Here is an 18,998-nt window from a genome sequence, read left to right as displayed (position 1 = left end):
CAGTGTTTAACAAACGCCACGGGAATTCAATTTTGCGAAAAAATGTAACACGAAAGGCAGTTGTGCGTTATTAATCGAGTTTTTTGTGGAGTAACGAACCCTCCGCTCCGCTCCGTTTGCAGCGACCTCCGGCTAATTATCGGCCATAATTCAAATTAATAAGCTCGCTCCAACTTGTGGAATTCAATCAATTGCCGCGTGAATTATGGATGCTGTCCGTCGTCCATTCGTCGAAACAGTCGCTCTTTTCAAATAACACCGAGTTAATTAATGTTTTCGCTTCATTATCGGATTCGTTAATTCGGAAGGGGCACATATGCCGTGTTTGGGTTAGCGTGTGCTGATTACAGCCGGAGAGAGTGATAACTGCGATCCGATTATGTACGGTCTCTGTGATCCGGTCTAAGCTGCTCAAACCCGGATTCAATACGGCCGCAGGGCCCGGACTCCGGACCGCAGATTACAGACGACTATTTTCTTAAACCAATCCACGAAATCACACACCAAATAACTAATTTATATCGATGGACTAGTTGGAAAAACACGATTGTCTGGACTTGATAGTTTTGATAAAATCAATACAGAAAGTCAAACCTATGCATTATTCAAGCGCCCCGTCTGACCTGTGAAAAAGGGTCAGAGGTCGAAATCTCAATTCTCGGTGAATTAGACACCTGGACAAATTGTTGCGCGGGTGGTTTGCCTCCCAAGTCGCCACGAAATATTCAGCGGTTTATTTGCCCGGCACTTAACTTCAGATAGAATTTAAACTTACATTAAGATATTTTTAACAGGCGGTATAAAGGGGACTCGAGATGTTATGAAATGGGAGTAATCTCGAGCCATTTGCAGTTTTTATGTTTATCTAAACGTCTGTTTCTACTTTTTACTTTCTTGTTTCTTTCGCGAAGCGGGGAAGAAAATGACGAGGCTTTTTGTATAAGAGACGACATAGCCAATCTCGGTCTAACTGGTTTTATTTTAAGGGAAGTTTAAGGGTGAGGGGCTGTGTTGGGAATGAAATTTTTAAATCTACGCCAGCGCTTGTAGCAAACACAAACGTTCCAAAAATAAATAGTGTTTGATAAACGACAGATTAGGATAATTGCTGCATAAATATTTGAAAATTGATTAATTTGAAAGTGGAAGAAACTCACAACTATGAATGGAAGGTTTGTTAAAAAGTGACACAAACACAATATAACGTAACTTATTTTTTATTTATTTATTTAAGATGTACATTTATTATTATTACTTATGTTAAGCACTAAAGTAGGAATATGTTAAGACTGTTCACCGCTTTTTTTTAAATTATTCAGTCTGTCTATAAATGAATAGGATCGCAGTAGGTATTAAAAGTTTGCCGCAAACAATGTTAGTATATGAAAAACATGGTTTTACTGGTTGCCTAAGTAGATAAAAATTGGTACTTTTCGGAAATTTCCTAGAAATAAAATAATGAAATAACTAAACGGTCCGTGGAATAAAGTGAAGACGGGACATATGTTTTTCAGATTTTAGATTCTGTAAGATCAGTACTTTGACTCCTAGAAGTCAGCTGTTGTGTCTCTCTTCTTGGAATAAGTGTATAAAACAGGTGTTTCCATTTTGTAGAAACTTCGGTTGAATCCACAATGTAGAAAATAAAAATGACAAAACCGTGTAGAGGGGCTGTGGTACAAAAGATATAAAGCAAAACCACATTGTCTGTGAATACTACAAGGAAGCCAAAAATCCAAGTCATCCCCATCATGAAAAACAACAGAATCAAGAATTTCTGTTTGGCGAAGGATTTTTTAGTGACATGTTTCTGGATGCTGTATGATGTTGCAGTCAAATTTTTTATTATAGCTACATAAACAATTAAGTTTACAGTTAATATGATCCCCATCGGTAAGCACACTCCTAACTTGAGATAAATTCCTTTAGGATAACAGATTTGATCCGGTAATAGTTTATTGTAAGTTTCAACATTGATTGCTGAGGTAATGCTTACGACAATTAAGGGAACTCCCCAGGAAAAAATACAGAATTCTAGAATACGTGTTATGTTATTGAATATCCTGTAATACTTGCGATAACTGCAATAAGACACCGCCAAGCTCCAACAAAACTGAGCAATAACCATGTAGTGCAACAAAATTCCAACTAAGATACAAATCGGGCCGTTATTAGCGTGATCAGAAATAAATAGCAGCACCATCAAGAACAATAAACACATGGAAACGTTAATTACGATTTTTTTGCTAGTTTCGTTTCTCCACTTTTTGAAGAATACGGCCGTTAGTACAATTACGCTAACCCCTATTACTGACAAAATCGAGTTGAAGATCGTAACCAGGTCTAAAATAAAATTGTCAGGGACTGTATCAGACACCAACATTCCGAAGTGAGTGGTATGATTCACTTCGCAAATGTAGAATCCTTCTTTGAATTTTTTACCTACGCTATCAAAATGCCATCTTCCCGAAATGGCTATGTTATTTTCGTCGTTACCGTATTTCCAGTATTGGCACAATTGTTGTGTGTACTTATCAAATTCTTTAAAATAAATTTGGATCGTTGAATTAGCATCATTCGTGGATTCTGGGATTAAAATATTGAGAATCCAGCTTCCGACAGTGGCGGATTCATTTTGGTTGAAGAGATAGTCGTTGTAAAACAATGTGATGTAGTAGTGACTGCGGGCAAAAGTTGGTGGTACCAAAAAAGCTATTTCAAAATTCTTGTTTTCAAGTGGTTCAGCGCTTGTCAGTTCTGTAATTTCGAAATAATTGAAACTAGTCGTTTTGGTGCTCGTGATCATGGCTCCAAGAACATTGTCAGTTACGTTTATAGTGCGAATAAACAATTTAGGTTCCGTGACGTTGATATTTTTAGTTTTCAAGATGAGTTCGTCTAAACTATCCAAGATGGCATCGGTAGTGTTCAAAAGTTGTTGCGAACCAGTTAATGGTTCCCTTTCAAAGCTCATGATATTGCTAACTGCTCTTGCAAAATTGCTGGGATTTTGTGCGACCTCATCATTTTTACTAGCCCTGTCCAGAATTAATGAAATGAGATATATATCAAAAGATTTGAAGGACTTTTGATTCGTTGCAGTCAAATTGACAAGAGTGTTGACCGCTTTTGGTGAATCTGTATAAACTAAATCATCTAAGTTTTTAGTTATGTTGTCAAGCTTCACTGGAGCACAGGTCGCGGTATCTGGTTCCTCCCAAGTTGCGTTTTTTGAACAGTACCTTCTGACTGGAGTGTAGTCTGAGCGAAGGCAAGTCTTGTATAAATAGGGCGTTGCCCAAGCCCCAGCTGAGGTTGGTAACCAAATTCCTAAGGAGTTTTGTTCAAAAAGACACGTCGGTTGTAAAGGGTTTAAAGTACGGTTTGGTACTTCCAATTGAATATCTAAAAGTAAAAAATACAAAAACTCAAAGAAATAAACTTTCAACAGGAGCAATAGATAGAATACTAACTAGGTAAATATTATTATGGTTACCTGGAATTTTCGTTTCGCCACTTCTACTAATGTCGTCATAATCTTCATCATCTCCATCAGTGTCAAAGAGCTAAAGAAACAACTAATTAATCTTATATTTTGAGGAAGAGTTTGCAGGAAGCGTTCACTCGAGTATAAAAACATTTACGATTAGAAATAAGAAATGACACACATAGCTTTATGTAAGCTTGTTATTTCAACTTTATTTCCAAGAAGTTTATCCTTTTCTGCATCATCAGCACCTATAAATAAATCCATAATTCTACGTAGAAGATTTATGATACTGGTTTTCGTTTCTTTAAACAGTAAATGTAGATGTGAAGAAAGTGATCAACAACGTACCTTCTGTGCACCACAAAAATTCTGTAGTAAAGTAATTGCTAAAAGTCTCACAATTATAGCAACCATAATAGAGTGCATACACGATACGTCTTCATAAATCCGCTCTCTAAGCAGCACTAAATGATTTATCATTTATGCTACTTATCGTGTAGTAGGAAAAATATAAACTTTTGTGCAGTGTATTAAGTAAATACCTCTTATTTGTTTAAAAAAAATGCTAAACTTGTGTGCAGTGTGTGTAATAAAAAGTATCTTGATAAATGATAAAACTACTGATTGCTGCATGCACTCGTTTTAATTGTACAGAGCTAAACCAATGTATTAAAAAACAAATAATTATATTTTTTATAAATTTGTGGGCGCCAATGACGCTACTTTAATGAGGAAAAAATAAATTTTCGACTGCGTGATAACTAAACTGATATAGGATTCGTAATCTACTAATCAAAAAGCAAATATTGTAAGTATGTTTATTTGTATGTTGTGTTATTTTGTAAAAAAAAAACAGTTTGTTTCACGTTTTTTTAAAACTGTTAAAACTATGTTGTTGGCCTCTTGGCGACAATTGGCGACAATTAAATTTACACATTTGTGTATAAAAAATTCTATATTTATTTCGATGATAGTTTATTTACAATGCAGAAATATTTACCTACTAAGGCATTATATTACTAACGTTTACATAAAGTAAGCACTAAACGACATTCAATTTATAGTATTATAATTTATAATTACGTTTAAAATAACAAAAATAACGAAGTGCTGAAAATGAAAAGGTACATAGGCTATTCACATGCAGAGTCCGAAACGATGGCAGTAGTAGAACTTTTAGAACTCGACTTAAGTGTCGATCTTTTTGGCACGATTTTATGAAACATGCGTTTCCATTGCTCTAAAACTTGGGTTGAATCCACAATGTAGAAAATAAAAATGACAAAACCGTGGAAAGTAGCCGTGGTACAAAATATGTAAAGAATCACTATATTGTCAGTGAAAGCCACAAGAAAGCCGAAAACCCAAGACATGCCCATCATGAAAAACAACAAAATTAAGATTTTGTGTTTAGTGTAGGATTTTTTAGTGACATGTTTCCTAATATTAAGTTTTGTTACAGTCAAATTTTTAATTATAAGTATATAAATAATTAGGTTTATCGTTAGTATGATTCCCATCGGTAGACACACTCCTAACTTTAGAAAAACTTTTTTGGGGTAACAGATTTGGGAGGAATTTTTGTCCTGTGATTTATCATAAGTTTCAAAATTAATTGCTGCAGTAATCGTTACCACAATTAGAGGAGCCCCCCAAGAGAAAATGCAATATTTCAAAATGTGCCTAACGTTATTGAACACCATGTAATACCTGCGGTAGCTAGTGTAAGACACCACCGAGCTCCAACAAAACTGGGCAATTACCATGTAATGCAACAAAATTCCGACTACTATACAAATCGGGCCGTTATTAACTCCGTCTGATATAAAAAACAGTATTATCAACAATAACAAACATACGGAAACATTAATTATGATTTTTCTGCTAATCTCGTTTCGCCACTTCTTGAAAAACGCGGCCGTTAATATAACTACAATAATCCCCACTATCGACATAATTGACCCAAATATTGTAATCAGGTCTAAAATAAAATTATCAGGCACTGTGTCCGATACCAACATTCCGAAATGAGTGGTGTGATTGACTTCGCAAATGTAAAACCCCTCTTTGAGTTTTTTGCCCACGCTGTCATATTGCCATTTTCCCGAAATAGCTACGAGGTTTTCATCTTTGCCGTATTTCCAATGGTGGCACAATTGCTGGGCGTGTTTGCCGAATTCTTTAAAATAAATCTGGATCGTCGAATTGTCGTCATGTGTCGATTCTGGCATTAAAATACTCAGAATCCAGCTTCCGACAGTGGCGGATTCGTTTTGATTAAATAGATAGTCGTTGTAAAACAACGTAATATAGTAGTGATCTTTCGCAAAACTTGGCGGTACCAAAAAGGCTACTTCGAAATTTTCGTTTTGTAGCGGTGTATCGTCAGTCAGTTCTATAATTTCAAAATAATTGAAACTGGCGTTGGTGCTCCTGATCATTGCTCCAAGAACGTTGTTTGTCACGTTGATTGTGCGAATCAACAGTTTAGGTTCCGTGACGTTGAAGCTTTTTGTTTTCAAGAGGAGTTTGTCCAAACTATCCAAAATGGCATCAGTAGTGTTTAGAAGTTGTTGCGAGCGAGTCATTGTTTGTTTTTCAAGGTTCATTATATTACTGACAACTTTCGTGAAATTGCTGGGATTGTTTGCGATGTCTTCATTTTCACTAGCCTTGTTTAAGATTTCGGAAAGGAGATATACATCAAATGGTATGAAAGTTTCTTGATCTTTTGCGGTTAAATTGACAAGAGTGTTGATCGCTTTTGGTGAATCTGTATTATTAAGAAATAAATCATCCAAACTTTTGGTTACATTAGTAAGTTTAACTTGATCACAGCTCGTGGCATCGGGTTTCTCCCAAGTTGCGTTTTCTGAGCAATGTCTTCTGACAGGAGTGTAGTTTGAATGAAGGCAAATTTTGCTAACAGGCGTTGCCCAAGCTCCAGCTGGAGTTGGTGGCCAAAGCCCTAACGTGCTATCGTTTTCGCGTTTACACATCAGTTGTTGTGGTGGTGGTTTTGGTGAAATGGTTGACGACGTCGTGAAATCTGTTGATGATGCTGTTGAACTCGTTGTTGATGACGTTGTGGAATCTGTTGATGATGTTGTTGAACTCGTTGTTGATGACGTCGTAGAATCTGTTGATGAAGTTGTAGATTTTGTTGATGATGGTGTTGATTCTGTTGATGGTGGTGTTGATTCTGTTGATGATAGTGTTGATTCTGTTGGTGATGGTGTTGATTCTGTTGGTGATGGTGTTGATTCTGTTGATGATGGTGTTGATTTTGTTGATGATGTTGATTCTGTTGATGATGGTGTTGATTTTGTTGATGAAGTTGTAGATTCCGTTGATGATGGTGTTGATTTTGTTGATGATGGTGTTGATTCTGTTGATGGTTGTGTTGATTTTGTTGATGATGGTGTTGATTCTGTTGGTGATGGTGTTGATTCTGTTGTTGATGGTGTTGATTCTGTTGATGATGGTGTTGATTTTGTAGATGATGGTATTGATTCTGTTGATGATGTTGATTCTGTTGATGATGGTGTTGATTCTGTTGATGACGTTGTGGAATCTGTTGATGATGTTGTTGAGCTCGTTGTTGATGGCTCTGGTGATGACGTCATAGAATTTGTTGATGATGTTGTTGAACTCGTTGTTGATGACGTCGTAGAATCTGTTGATGATGTTGTTGAACTCATTGTTGATGTCGGATCTGTTGATGAAGTTGTAGATTTCGTTGATGATGGTGTTGATTCTGTTGATGGTGGTGTTAATTCTGTTGATGATAGTGTTGATTCTGTTGGTGATGGTGTTGATTCTGTTGGTGATGGTGTTGATTCTGTTGATGATGGTGTTGATTCTGTTGATGATGGTGTTGATTTTGTAGATGATGGTGTTGATTCTGTTGATGAAGTTGTTGAACTGCTTGTTGATGTCGGAACTGTTGATGGAGTTGTGTTATCTGTGGATGATGGTGTTGGGGTAGTTGTTGTTCTCGGTTCTTTTGATGATGTTGTTGAACTCGTTGTTGATGACGTCGTAGAATCTGTTGATGATGTTGTTAAACGCATTGTTGATGTCGGATCTGTTGATGAAGTTGTAGATTCCGTTGATGATGGTGTTGATTCTGTTGATGATGGTGTTGATTCTGTTGATGATGGCGTTGATTCTGTTGATGATGGTGTTGATTCTGTTGATGATGGTGTTGATTCTGTTGATGATGTTGTTGATTCTATTGATGAAGTTGTTGAACTTATTGTTGGTGTCGGATCTGTTGATGAAGTTGTAGATTCCATTGATGATGCTGTTGAGCTAGTTGTTGATGTCGGATCTGTTGATGAAGTTGTTGAACTCGTTTTTGATGTTGAATCTGTTGATGATATGGTCAGTTGTTTAAAACATAAAATTATAAAATACCACATAGAATCAAAGTTATATTCTCGATTTATTACTAGGTTTCTTTGCCTGGTCTTATGGTAAATTGAAAAATAGGTATATAAAGGTAAACAGGCGCTTTGATTTTACTTCTGCACACGTGATATTTTCTTAAATCTGTGCTACAATAAATTTCTAAAATACCTACAGTTGAAATTGTTGAAAAAGGTGTACTCGTGGGTACTCAGAAATAATTAGTGATCAACATGTTTCTCTTAAATTGCCACAGTAATTTGCTGATTATAACACACGGTTTTGTAAAAAAGTTGATAACGTAAGCAGTCAAAAAATTAAAAGGAAAAAAATTGTACTTTCAGTTTTTCATTAAAAGAAATTAAGCCATGCCATGATATTTCTAATATTTTGAGTAACCGCAAATTAAACAAAAATCATACCTTGAAAGATTGTTGCATATATATTGTTTTCGACAATTTTATCGATGTCCGGATTCTAAAAAAAATATGTAAAAATTAAGAAACAAACTCAACTCATACAAATTTGAAAAATGTTACCAGAAATTTTACTGTAATTAAAAAAATACTTTGGAAGGAATGTAAGCAAATTAACGTACCTCATCTTTGCCACAAACATCATGTAGTAAAAGTAACAAAACAATCTGTTTCAGAATTGTAACAGCCATATCGCATTACACCAAAATGACTAAGTTTGTGCATTCACTTAGATGGTGCTGAACCAGTATTATCAAAAATGTTATCAATGCGGGATTGGCCCTTACTTATATTGTCATTTTTCTCGACATATGTTTAATTAATTAGTCAGTTATGCTCACAAATTAATGTGTTCATGAGGCAGTGAACTGTCCTACTGTCTAGGGACACTATTTTTGAACAAATCACAGGTCGGTGTGATTATGTAGTTAATATTACTCTTATCTTCTTGCGATGTTCGTATAATTAAAGTTTCTTATCATAATGCACGATTTGTTGTTTAGTTATTTGCTTGTTTAGGAATATTTATTGGAAATGTCAATAACATTGTATCTGATTAGACCAGATTTCAGGTTTTTTGTATGTGCATACAGGTAATAGTGATAATGATAACAATAGTAATAGATAGTAATTTTTCCTCAACGGAAAGGGCGGAAATACTTTTGGATTTATGTATTGTTTCTAAAATTGTTCCTTATTTGGAACTTTTACAGCTCAGCGTTGAGTGGGGATGTTCTTTTTAATTGGCTTGTTGTTTTTGCGGTTTGTTGATTTAGTGCGCCCCCTGTGTCGGGACTGGTCCTCGCCGGTGTCAAATCAGTGTCCGATGCTCCCGAGCTGGGGCCACCCCCCTCGGCATCGCACACCTGGGTGGTTATTTGCATGAGAATGGTTGTGTAGCACCTGGAGTCGTTCAGCCGTCGAAACGGCGGGCGCAACTTTCCAGCATCCGTCTGAAAATCGTTAGGACAATATACCGGAGCCAAGTTTCTCTCTCAACTCTAAATTTTCATAATCTACGGAGCGTGTCTGAGTCGATTAAAATCGGGCAATTTAGCCGAAATTAATTCCACCATGACAAATTTTATTTTAAAACAAACAAGAATATTCAATTAAGTTGCAAAGGGCGACATAAATCAAGTTAAAAATTCAAACTGCATTAGGAGGAACACACGGGGTTAAGTTAAGACGAGCGTGGGGCGCGACGAACGGAACCGGAACCGGAAGCGAGCGCGTGCGTGCTAATGACGCCAAAGCGGAGACTCTTTGCGATGCGAGAATTTGCGCCGCGACGCTGGAGACGGTCATGACTCATCCAGGCCCAACCACTTCAAAACTGAATCAACTACGAGGCCAAAAAACCTCAAAATTTTCTTTAGGAGGTGAGGCCTCTTAATTACTTCAGTTGAATTTTCGGGCACACACCCACCATTGTTGCTAATTAGTTCAGTCCAAATTACGCTAATCAGGCCACTCTTTCAACACCTCTTCCGCACGAATTGCCAATAAGCCAACAATACTACGCCGACAAAAACGTGATAGTTCCTCGAAACGGATTAGAAACTCGCTCACATGCCCCGATTGTGGGAACAGCTCTATCAGCGATGACCCAAAAAATTCGTCCAGTCATTACCATTTTCTTAAAAAAATTCGCTTCCGATTTTGTTGAGCATCGGCCTTTGGAACAATGAATGGTCCCTTCGTCGGCACATCAAACGCCGTCAGATCACTATCTTGTCCAAGCATCGGTGTTCTGGCCACGGGGGGCCTTTCAAAACAGCCGGACCCACTGTTTTAATCTGCAGAGATTTTCAGAAGCCCTGACAGAGGATTTGCGAAATTATTTTCGGTGAAGGGTGTCGGATTACGGGCCAGGTAAAATTTTTTTCCGACGATTTTCGACGAAACGGAATAGAGTAATTGCGTGATGGACTGTTGCTGGTTATTTGATATGAGGTGGCTGTAGCGGCTTCCCACGGATGGGAGGCATCGATTTTCGAGATGATAAGGACAGACGCGATTTTACATACAGGGAGTTGGTAAAGACCACTATTGAGCCTATTGCATTTTTGGATGGATAGTTTTTCAATGCGGTAGCTTTACGCTAAACTTTTATTAGTAGATTTTACTTTGTTTGTAATAGTTATTTATTCGACGAGTTTGAGTGTAAACCGGGATTTTTAAACGTCGAGTGATAACGAGAGATTTATCAACTAGGAGGTGAAATAAATGGACTGATTTACACGAAAACGATTTGAATACAACATTTTATTCTTCGAATTAGACTCAACAAGGCACAGGAGAAAAACTGTAGATTTTGACAATGTCGAAGAATAAAATAATTTAAATTTTTAAAGCTTAGTCCATCAAAACCGAAAAAGATGCAAAAATAAAATTTTAACTACTTATAGTTAGTTATTGAAAGTACAATTAAGCCCACAATACTTTTTTAACTCATTATAATCAAAAAGACAAAAGAAATTATGTGTGTTAAAAGTTGAATGTTTAGGTACGGTTTACTGTACTTCTATTTTTGTTTTTTCATTTTAAGGAATTATTTTTGTATAATTATTAAAAAACCAATTGTTGCACCCGCTGTATACATACTAGAGGCAGCATAAAAATTGTACAGAAAATTATGTTAATAAATACTAATTATTTAAACCGAGCATAAGGAAGCTGTTGTTTATTATTATGAACACATAGTACTACAATATATACTCATAAGAGAGCCGGCGCTACAGACAGTGAGATACATAGAAAGAATAGCGAAAGTGATCAATAAAAAAAAAGTTCTAAGTTTATTAAAAATAATAATTAACAAAAAGAAAGAAATTCAATGCAATTTATTTTGAAAATAATTATTTTTCTAGATTGACAATGTTCTAAAATGCTAAGAAGGAAAAGTCGTTTTTGTGCTAATTTCATGATTTCTCTTTACGATTTAACAAGATTTAGCGATAAAACTGAGTTTTTATTTCAAATGTTTATCTAAATGCTCGAAATTCGGCGATTTTTTTTTAAATCCAAATTTTGCGATAGTACCTACTGTGTGCTTTTGGACGAAAAACTTTCCAAATATCTACCTGTAATGACGAATTTTTTTATCCAGTTTTGTGATTTTACAACCTTTCTCAAAAGTTTTTCTCGAGTGTTTAGCTCAAAAATTATGTTTAAGTGATCAAAAAAGAAAAAAAAACACCGATTTAGTAATTTTTTGGGTAATTTTTGACGTAAAATAACAGCAAAATTCGTAAACCCATGTCATATTCGATTCAACTCATTTACTTTTGAGGCTGCTTTAGTAGAATTTCGCAAAACTGCGCTTTTGTCTTTTAATAATATGCTTAATCGATTATAAAATTCCATATACTTTTCTGTTTTTGAACAAATTTTGAGATCAATTACTTATTCCCTTGAAGAAGCCTAAAAAAGGTGGCGAAACGTTGGTATCGATTAAATTAAAAAAAAAACAAACTGGATTGGACAGCAATTAATTAAATTAAACATAAATGAAAGTTTTGAGATTTTTTGGTTATTTTTTGGCGAAATTTTACTAAACAACGTTCTTAACTGAATATACAGAGTGCTCAAAAACTGGTACACCAACTCAGAAAAATTTTAAAATCTAGAAAAAATTTGTCATATTTTAAAAAATCTAGAGCTATTGAGCTACAAACCAATTTTTTTGTAAATAACCATTTGTTAAAATAGTGATGAATAACAATTTTTTTATTTACTATCAGTCTTTAGCATTTTTATAAACTTAAAAACAATAAAATTCATCGAAAAATCCGAATTTGTAGTTGTGCCTACATTTTCAATTATTTCCTAGGGAACCGTTTCAAAAATAATTTATTTTTATAGTTTTTTTTAGTTTTATAGTTTATAGAAAAAATAATGTATGTAGCTGTACTTTCTTTTCAATCCAGTTTAGTGAATTTTTAGCTGATTTTTGAAAAAATTTTTACCAACGAGATACAACCCTTGTAAGAGACAAATTAATCATCCTATGCATTAACAAAACTAAAAGTCGGTTTACAGAAAGTGAAATTAGAATTTAAGTTAGGCTTAAACTAGGTCGAATTAAGTAGACATTTATTCTGCATTAACAAACATCAAATTAATTCCGAATTAAAATTTAATTGCGATTAAAACGTTCGGTAAACCTATCTTTAATATGATTTTACTTTGTGTTTTTTTTTAATTAAATGTGTTTGTGGTTTTTAGCTTAAACGCTCGAAAACGTAAAAATATTGAAAAATTTTTCACTCAGTTTAGTAACTTTTATACTTTTACTTTTGTACTTTTATTAACAAATTTTTGCTTAAATAATAAAGTAAAAATAAAAGATACCATTTTGATACAATCTGCGATTTTTGGGTGCGTATCTACTTTTGATTTCAAAAATTTAGCGAAATTTTGCGTTTATGATTTCTGGCTCAACAACATCGTGAAATGGTTAAAAAAAGAAAAAGTACCTAATTTAGAAAATGTTTGACTAACTAACAATTCGCCATTTTTATTTTTTTGGATTTTGACGAAAAGTGCGAACCTTTGCCTAAAAATAATTCAATAACCCACCCTGATGACATAGGAAGTTTTTTTGCTGCGGCTTAATACTAATAAATTAATTAATTGGCTGTGATTGTAAAGAATTGTAGAAAAATTGTAGAGAAAATTTACATACAAATAGATAAAATGGGAAAAAATATAAAGTAGGTAAGTACTATTTAAAAGCAAACGCTGATTTCTCTTTACATGATTATATATTATAGAAAATGTTTCCAATTCAATATAGTAGGTACAAATACGTTATTTGTAGATTTCGTAATTGGTGATTTTTATTTAATCCGTACTCAAGTTCCTGTCTATTATCCAGGATAATTGCTTGAAAAAGAACCCGAAACCGGAGTCCCTTTTGAATGTTGTTTATCTTTGTTCTCCGCCCGCCTAACCACCCTCACATTACGTCGTTTTTTTATTCGTGATTACCATTCGTCGCAATGACGGATGTGCTGTGGACATGCCCGCACAGCCTCACCGCGAGTTAAGTCCTCTTCGAAGAAGAGTCGTTCGTGTCCGTCCACATCCTTGTCGCATTATCCGGTGCCGGTTTTCTCGTAACCGAATGTGCGTCCGCTTGCATTCCCATACGGGGATTAACGCCCGTTTAAATATTAATAAACATGTCTGGCGATTGTTTGGACATAAAATCGCCGAAATGCTGCGAGGAGGGAGGCACTGCACTGGCCATATCAATATCTTATCGCGAATGTCGGAGACATGTCCATCAGCAAAGACAATGGTGTGAGTGTAATGGTCCGGAACTGCGATGATAGCTGCTGGGCCGGGCCTGCTTTTGACAGACACGCACTTAGTTAGCTGTCAGCGGGGCACCTCGACGACAAAACAATACGAATAAACAATATCGAGCGAAGGGTTGAGACGGACGAGAGGAAGACGCACCTTGGATCAACATTGCACAAAAAGTGGCCTAATTGAATTCTTATTTGGACGCCCGATAGGTGGGCCCAATGGCTTTTAACACCAACACACGAGGGCGTATTTTATTTTTGTGTTTTTATTTTGGTTGTAACTGAACCGAAGCTGTTCCGACAAACAAACAAAAATTCTGTCGGTAAAAATAAATGAAAAAAACCTAATGTTTTGGCCCTTTAGGAGTTTTGTATATGACTTATTTATGATACTGTACTTTTTCAAGTCTTTTCAAAAAAATAGTATACCAACACAATAACCAACAATAAAAAATTAAAACCCAATTAAAATTGTCTTCTGTAACGAATTACTATATGCATAAAAATAACTTAGTGAATGTTGATTTTTATTTTTTTTTATTTACCGGTTAAAATGGTCAATTTAATCTTCGATCTTCGATTTTTGGCGGTTTTGTTGGGGGAATATCACATTTATTGACGAACTTTCAGGAAGAAATGAGATATATTTTTTCTAATCATTATTAAGACCAAAAGAAACAAAAAATAAGCACCCGATAAATATAATACAAATAAAGTTTTTTAACTTTTTTTCTTGAATTCTTAAATTTATTTGTTGTATCCTAAATATCTTTTGTTGTGTTTAATTATTTTAATTTAAAATTTATTATTATTATTATTATTATTATATTATTATTATTATTATATTATTATTATTATTGATAGCTCTGATAAAATAGAAACTGTTGGACTTTCTTTAATAAAAGGTTCAATCAAAATTAAAAATTGGACAAGAAACACATAATTTAGCAAAAACACTTAATCGCATGAAACCTGTGAAGTTATGAAATTTATAACTAGCTAGTTTACAGTTTACCAAGTTTACAAGCTGTTCCGTCTAAACCCCACATTAGGGATCGGTTTATAGAAAGCGTCATTAATTTAATTTGTAATTAAATGCGTGATTAACTGATCAGGTGATCAAATAGAGCCAATTTGATTGGTCTCTTCGCGTTGTTAAATTTTAACAACGATTTAAAATTTGATGAAACTTTCGATAAACCCGCTCTAAAAGTATATTGAAAGTTCTGATGATATTTATCTGAAAATTGGTGTACCTACAGCCTAAACCTGTTAGATTCTGTTGAATAAAAATATTTTCAACATGGCGGCACTTTTGGTTATGCCGGAAATCGCTATCAATTGTCTTATTTTAAATGGCAAGCTATGTTTTTTACTGCGTTTTTAGATAACTCGGGTTATTTCAATGGAACTTTTATCAGATTTTCTTATACTTCAATTAACTGTTTTCGAAATATTCAAGCTTTTTTGAAAATTTTTGGATTTGCACCTTTTACTTCAAAAATCGGTAGTTTTGTCACTTTTAGAGTTTTAGAAATCCTATTTGGACAAACAAATAAGAAAGTCTATGTCTTGTCTTCAGTATGTTTAAAATTAGAAAAAAAGTGTATTAACTTTAAAATCTTAACGTTATTTTTGGCAATCAGTATTTTTGTTCAAATGGAAGGCCTCAAGTTTTATTCTACTAAGTAAAAGAAAATTTAATTTCGCAACGATCTGTATTAAAATTTCCTATACCTATCTATGATAATTTTCAACTTATGTTGTTCTTTTTTTGACAATGACGGAAATTCCTTACTATAGCCATACCTATTTTTGCACCGTTTGACAAACATTTCTCATTGAATAAACGGTAAGTTCTGTTCAAAATTTTATTTCTCTTTTCGTTAAAACAAAACAAATTAATTGAATTTAGGACCGGTTTATAAAAGCGTCATTAATTTAATTCGCAGTTAAATGCGTGATTAGCGATCACGTGACCAAATTGAAGTAATTTGATTAGTTTATTCGCATTGTTAGCTTTTAAAAACAAATTAAATTTTAACAGAACTTTCTATAAACCAACTTCTATAAGCGTCATTAATTTAATTTGCAATTAAATGTGTGATTAACTGATCACATGACCAAATTGAACAAATGTGATTGATCCATTCGCGTTGTTAAGTTTATTTTAAATTTTAACAAAGCTTTCTATAAACCGGCCTCTAGATTTGAAAAAACTTTGATTTCTTATATTTGACTCACGTTTCCATGGCGTCCTATGCGAAAGGAGATATAACTAGCTTTAGCTATTGAATTTCTCAATGCCAACAAAAAGTTCGTATAACTTAAAAACCGCTAAACATAAGTAAAGGGAATATTAATACAAGTCTATGCAGAATTAAATTCTCTACCAAGTAGGTAAATAAAAATTGTGGCATTCCAATTAAAAATTGTGTGTTATGGGTGTTTGAAGTTCTGCAAATTAAATTCTAAAAATTTGGGGTTCGTTAATTTATTGTAAACACCACAGGAAAGATCTAAACCATATCTTTCAAATAAGCCAAAAATTATTTCAAAATTATTAAAGACGGCAGAATTATCGATACAAATCCAAACATTTCCAAAAAACCCTAAATACCTATTTTGAAAGCGAATAAATTTACTTGAGCATAGTTCAAAAATGCTGTAAAAACATAGCTTTTTATTTAAAATATAAGAAAGTTGATAACGACCGTTGGTATAACCGGAAATGTTGCCATCTTGAAAATATTTATTGATGAGGACCTAACGTATTATAGTTGTATACAAATTTTCATATGACTTTTCTTAGAAAAATCCAAATTATCCAAAAAATCCAAATAATTGTAATGTATGTTTTATTAGGTATAAGTTAGCGACCGAATCCCGTCTACCCCTCAGCAACTCGTATTATGTCCAGTGCTGTACGCGTTATGTGCAACCACTTTCTAAGTGTACCCCGTCTCGCCCAGGTGTGCGAAAATCTGTTCTCCATCCCGCCAAACCCAGTTCGAGCACATCGCCACCCCATCACCGCCACCCTCCACCTGGCCGACTGCAATCGGAATTCCATTGTTCATGAAGGGAGCCTGCAGTGGTTCACGTGCGTTCTCAATGCCATCAAATTTCCATCGGAGGTAGATTTATGGTTGAGTTCGTTCGAATTTTTCGGCCAAGGAGTTGACCTGGTGGCGGCGACGGCGGCGACTTCATACCGAGTGTTCGGCTTGAAGTTCTGCTGCCACTATCGGTAATCGATGTGAGAGCGCTATTGTTGGCAGCGTCCATTGTTAGCACCGGAAGTCCCCGTACGGATCTAGGCGCGCGTATATGTGTGATAAGATTTTTCTACTTTCGGGAGAATTTTTGGATCGAAAAGCAATTAAGATGATGGGAGTCGGGGGGCGATGACTTTTGTTAATTATTGGGTAATTGCCGGGCGCTTTCAAAGGGCTTCGAATGTTAATAATGTTCGAGATTATTCGAAATTGCGCAGTTGTGACGCAAGTAAATGAGTTTAAAGAGTTAAGGGAGGTTTTGGGCAAGGAACGCTATTCCCTAAAGTTATACAATTTCTGTCATTTGTTTACAAAAAAAGCATATTTTTCTAATCTTTAGTTTTTTCCAGGATCTTTTTTGCTCTTTGTTATTTTGTTCTTGCTTTATTTTCCATTATTTTTCTTCAGGTTGTTTTAGTTTGAATAAAGTGCAATTTTTGCAATTTTCTGTTTTTTTGTATATTCACTTCTTAGTTGTTAAGGAGGTTAAGGGTTATTATTATTATTATCTAGTTAACCTCTCTCAAAAACAAAAAAAAAACAAATTATTTAGTAAATAGACCAAAAAAAGTAAAACTAAAATAAATGCTAAGAGGAACACATAACCGAAATAAGCAGAAAATGTAATATGAAAGTTTATGAAGAATATGAATATGAAGAAACGTAAAAAGTTAACACATAATAATAAAAATAATAACACAAAATGAAAAAGAAAAACAGCAAAAAAACTAATACTAAAGTATACTTATTATAAATATTTTACTTTATCTGCTTTTTAAATAAAATTTTTATTGAAATAGCAATTTGTTAATATATTTTAAGATAGCTTATAACTTCCTTTAGTGTTTCTTATATCAGTTTTGTTAAATTGTTAGGTATCATAACATATAACTCGAGGAAGGATTTGCCTTAAAGCTGTAACTTGAAATTGTGTTGGGCTCCGGGCAGCCGGCTCCGGTGTCGCCTTGCGACTGGAAGAAGCTGTTCGCGGTGCGGTCCAGAGTGGGGCTCCGGTGGCCACACCTCCTTGAAAAGGCGTTGTTTTCGCAGTCGCCGCCTCGCAACAGTAGCGCTTCGTGTCGATTGTAGGTACTAGAGACTCGTCTCGTAAGTCGATTTGCATTTGCATATAAATCTGCGATCGGAAAGAAGAGCGCTTATTAGCGCCGGAGGCGTCAACAGATCAATCTTTCGGCAATTATCGTCCGGAATTCGGAATGGGCCTTTGTATAGTTCGGATCGAATTGACGTGAATTGCCGATACGATGCCACCAATCTAACCCTTACGAATGGGGCTTTAGAGCTTTTTTTCTGTTATGGTAAATACGTACAAGAATGACAATATTATTATGGTAATTCTATTAAGTATTGTCGACAATAGTACAACCTGTTGGTTTTGAATCGAGAACGTTTCACGGACAACAAAATTATTTGATAACAAATGTCGACACCGACACAAAAGATGCCGGCAAATGTGTCGGATGCAGCTTTTTGTTTCCGACGACCTGCGCTCGTTTCGGCATTGTTTACGCGACTTCTCATTGTGCCGATGGATTTTTAATGTGGCAAATTGCGAATGAACTCTAATTCTTCCTGTTGCATCTTTCACACACAATTTAAACATATCCATCTCACGCCGAAACATTTGCATCCACTCCAACTTTCGACAAACAAAATTTATTCGCTTTGAAGTACAAGACTGGATTAAAATGTTTCAGTACATGTGCTTGAAACCCTGAGCAATTGGCACCCACACCTACATGCATTCATGAGCTTTTTTTAAGTTAGACAAACTCAAAAAAATTCGTTGCTCATTAGCATTGTTACACAATCAGAACAAAGTTGAAAGACATCAAAATGGATACTACGGGAGCTTATTTTAAACGTGGCTAAATTCTCTACTGTATTAAGTATAAATAATTGCGTGGCTTGTTGAAAACGTGTTTTAAATCTCAAAATACGCAAAAGTAAAATCAATTTTCATACATAGGTTAGTTGTTTTTCGGCTTATTTTTGACGAAATATT

The 18,998-nt window shown here is 34.8% G+C and overlaps 1 protein-coding gene and 1 long non-coding RNA gene across 11 annotated transcripts in view; one reads left to right on the top strand and one right to left on the bottom strand.

Annotated features, from left to right (window-relative positions):
• The window catches only part of LOC135266349 (uncharacterized), a 267,145-nt gene that overhangs the window by 98,176 nt on the left and 149,971 nt on the right, over positions 1 to 18,998 (top strand). The window lies entirely within an intron of this gene.
• Positions 1,200 to 4,197, bottom strand: LOC103312957 (adhesion G-protein coupled receptor G6). The gene is made up of 3 exons (XM_008194923.3): positions 3,839 to 4,197; positions 3,497 to 3,566; positions 1,200 to 3,405 (listed from the first exon to the last, which is right to left on the bottom strand). Exons 1-3 carry the CDS (start codon positions 3,968 to 3,970, stop codon positions 1,511 to 1,513), a joined length of 2,097 nt encoding a protein of 698 aa, XP_008193145.2. The 5' UTR covers positions 3,971 to 4,197; the 3' UTR covers positions 1,200 to 1,510.

Source organism: Tribolium castaneum, chromosome 5 (genome assembly GCF_031307605.1).
Source record: "Tribolium castaneum strain GA2 chromosome 5, icTriCast1.1, whole genome shotgun sequence".
NCBI lineage: Eukaryota > Metazoa > Arthropoda > Insecta > Coleoptera > Tenebrionidae > Tribolium > Tribolium castaneum.
The sequence above is the reverse complement of the archived record's forward strand: the minus strand, read 5'-3'. Positions and strand labels throughout refer to the sequence as shown.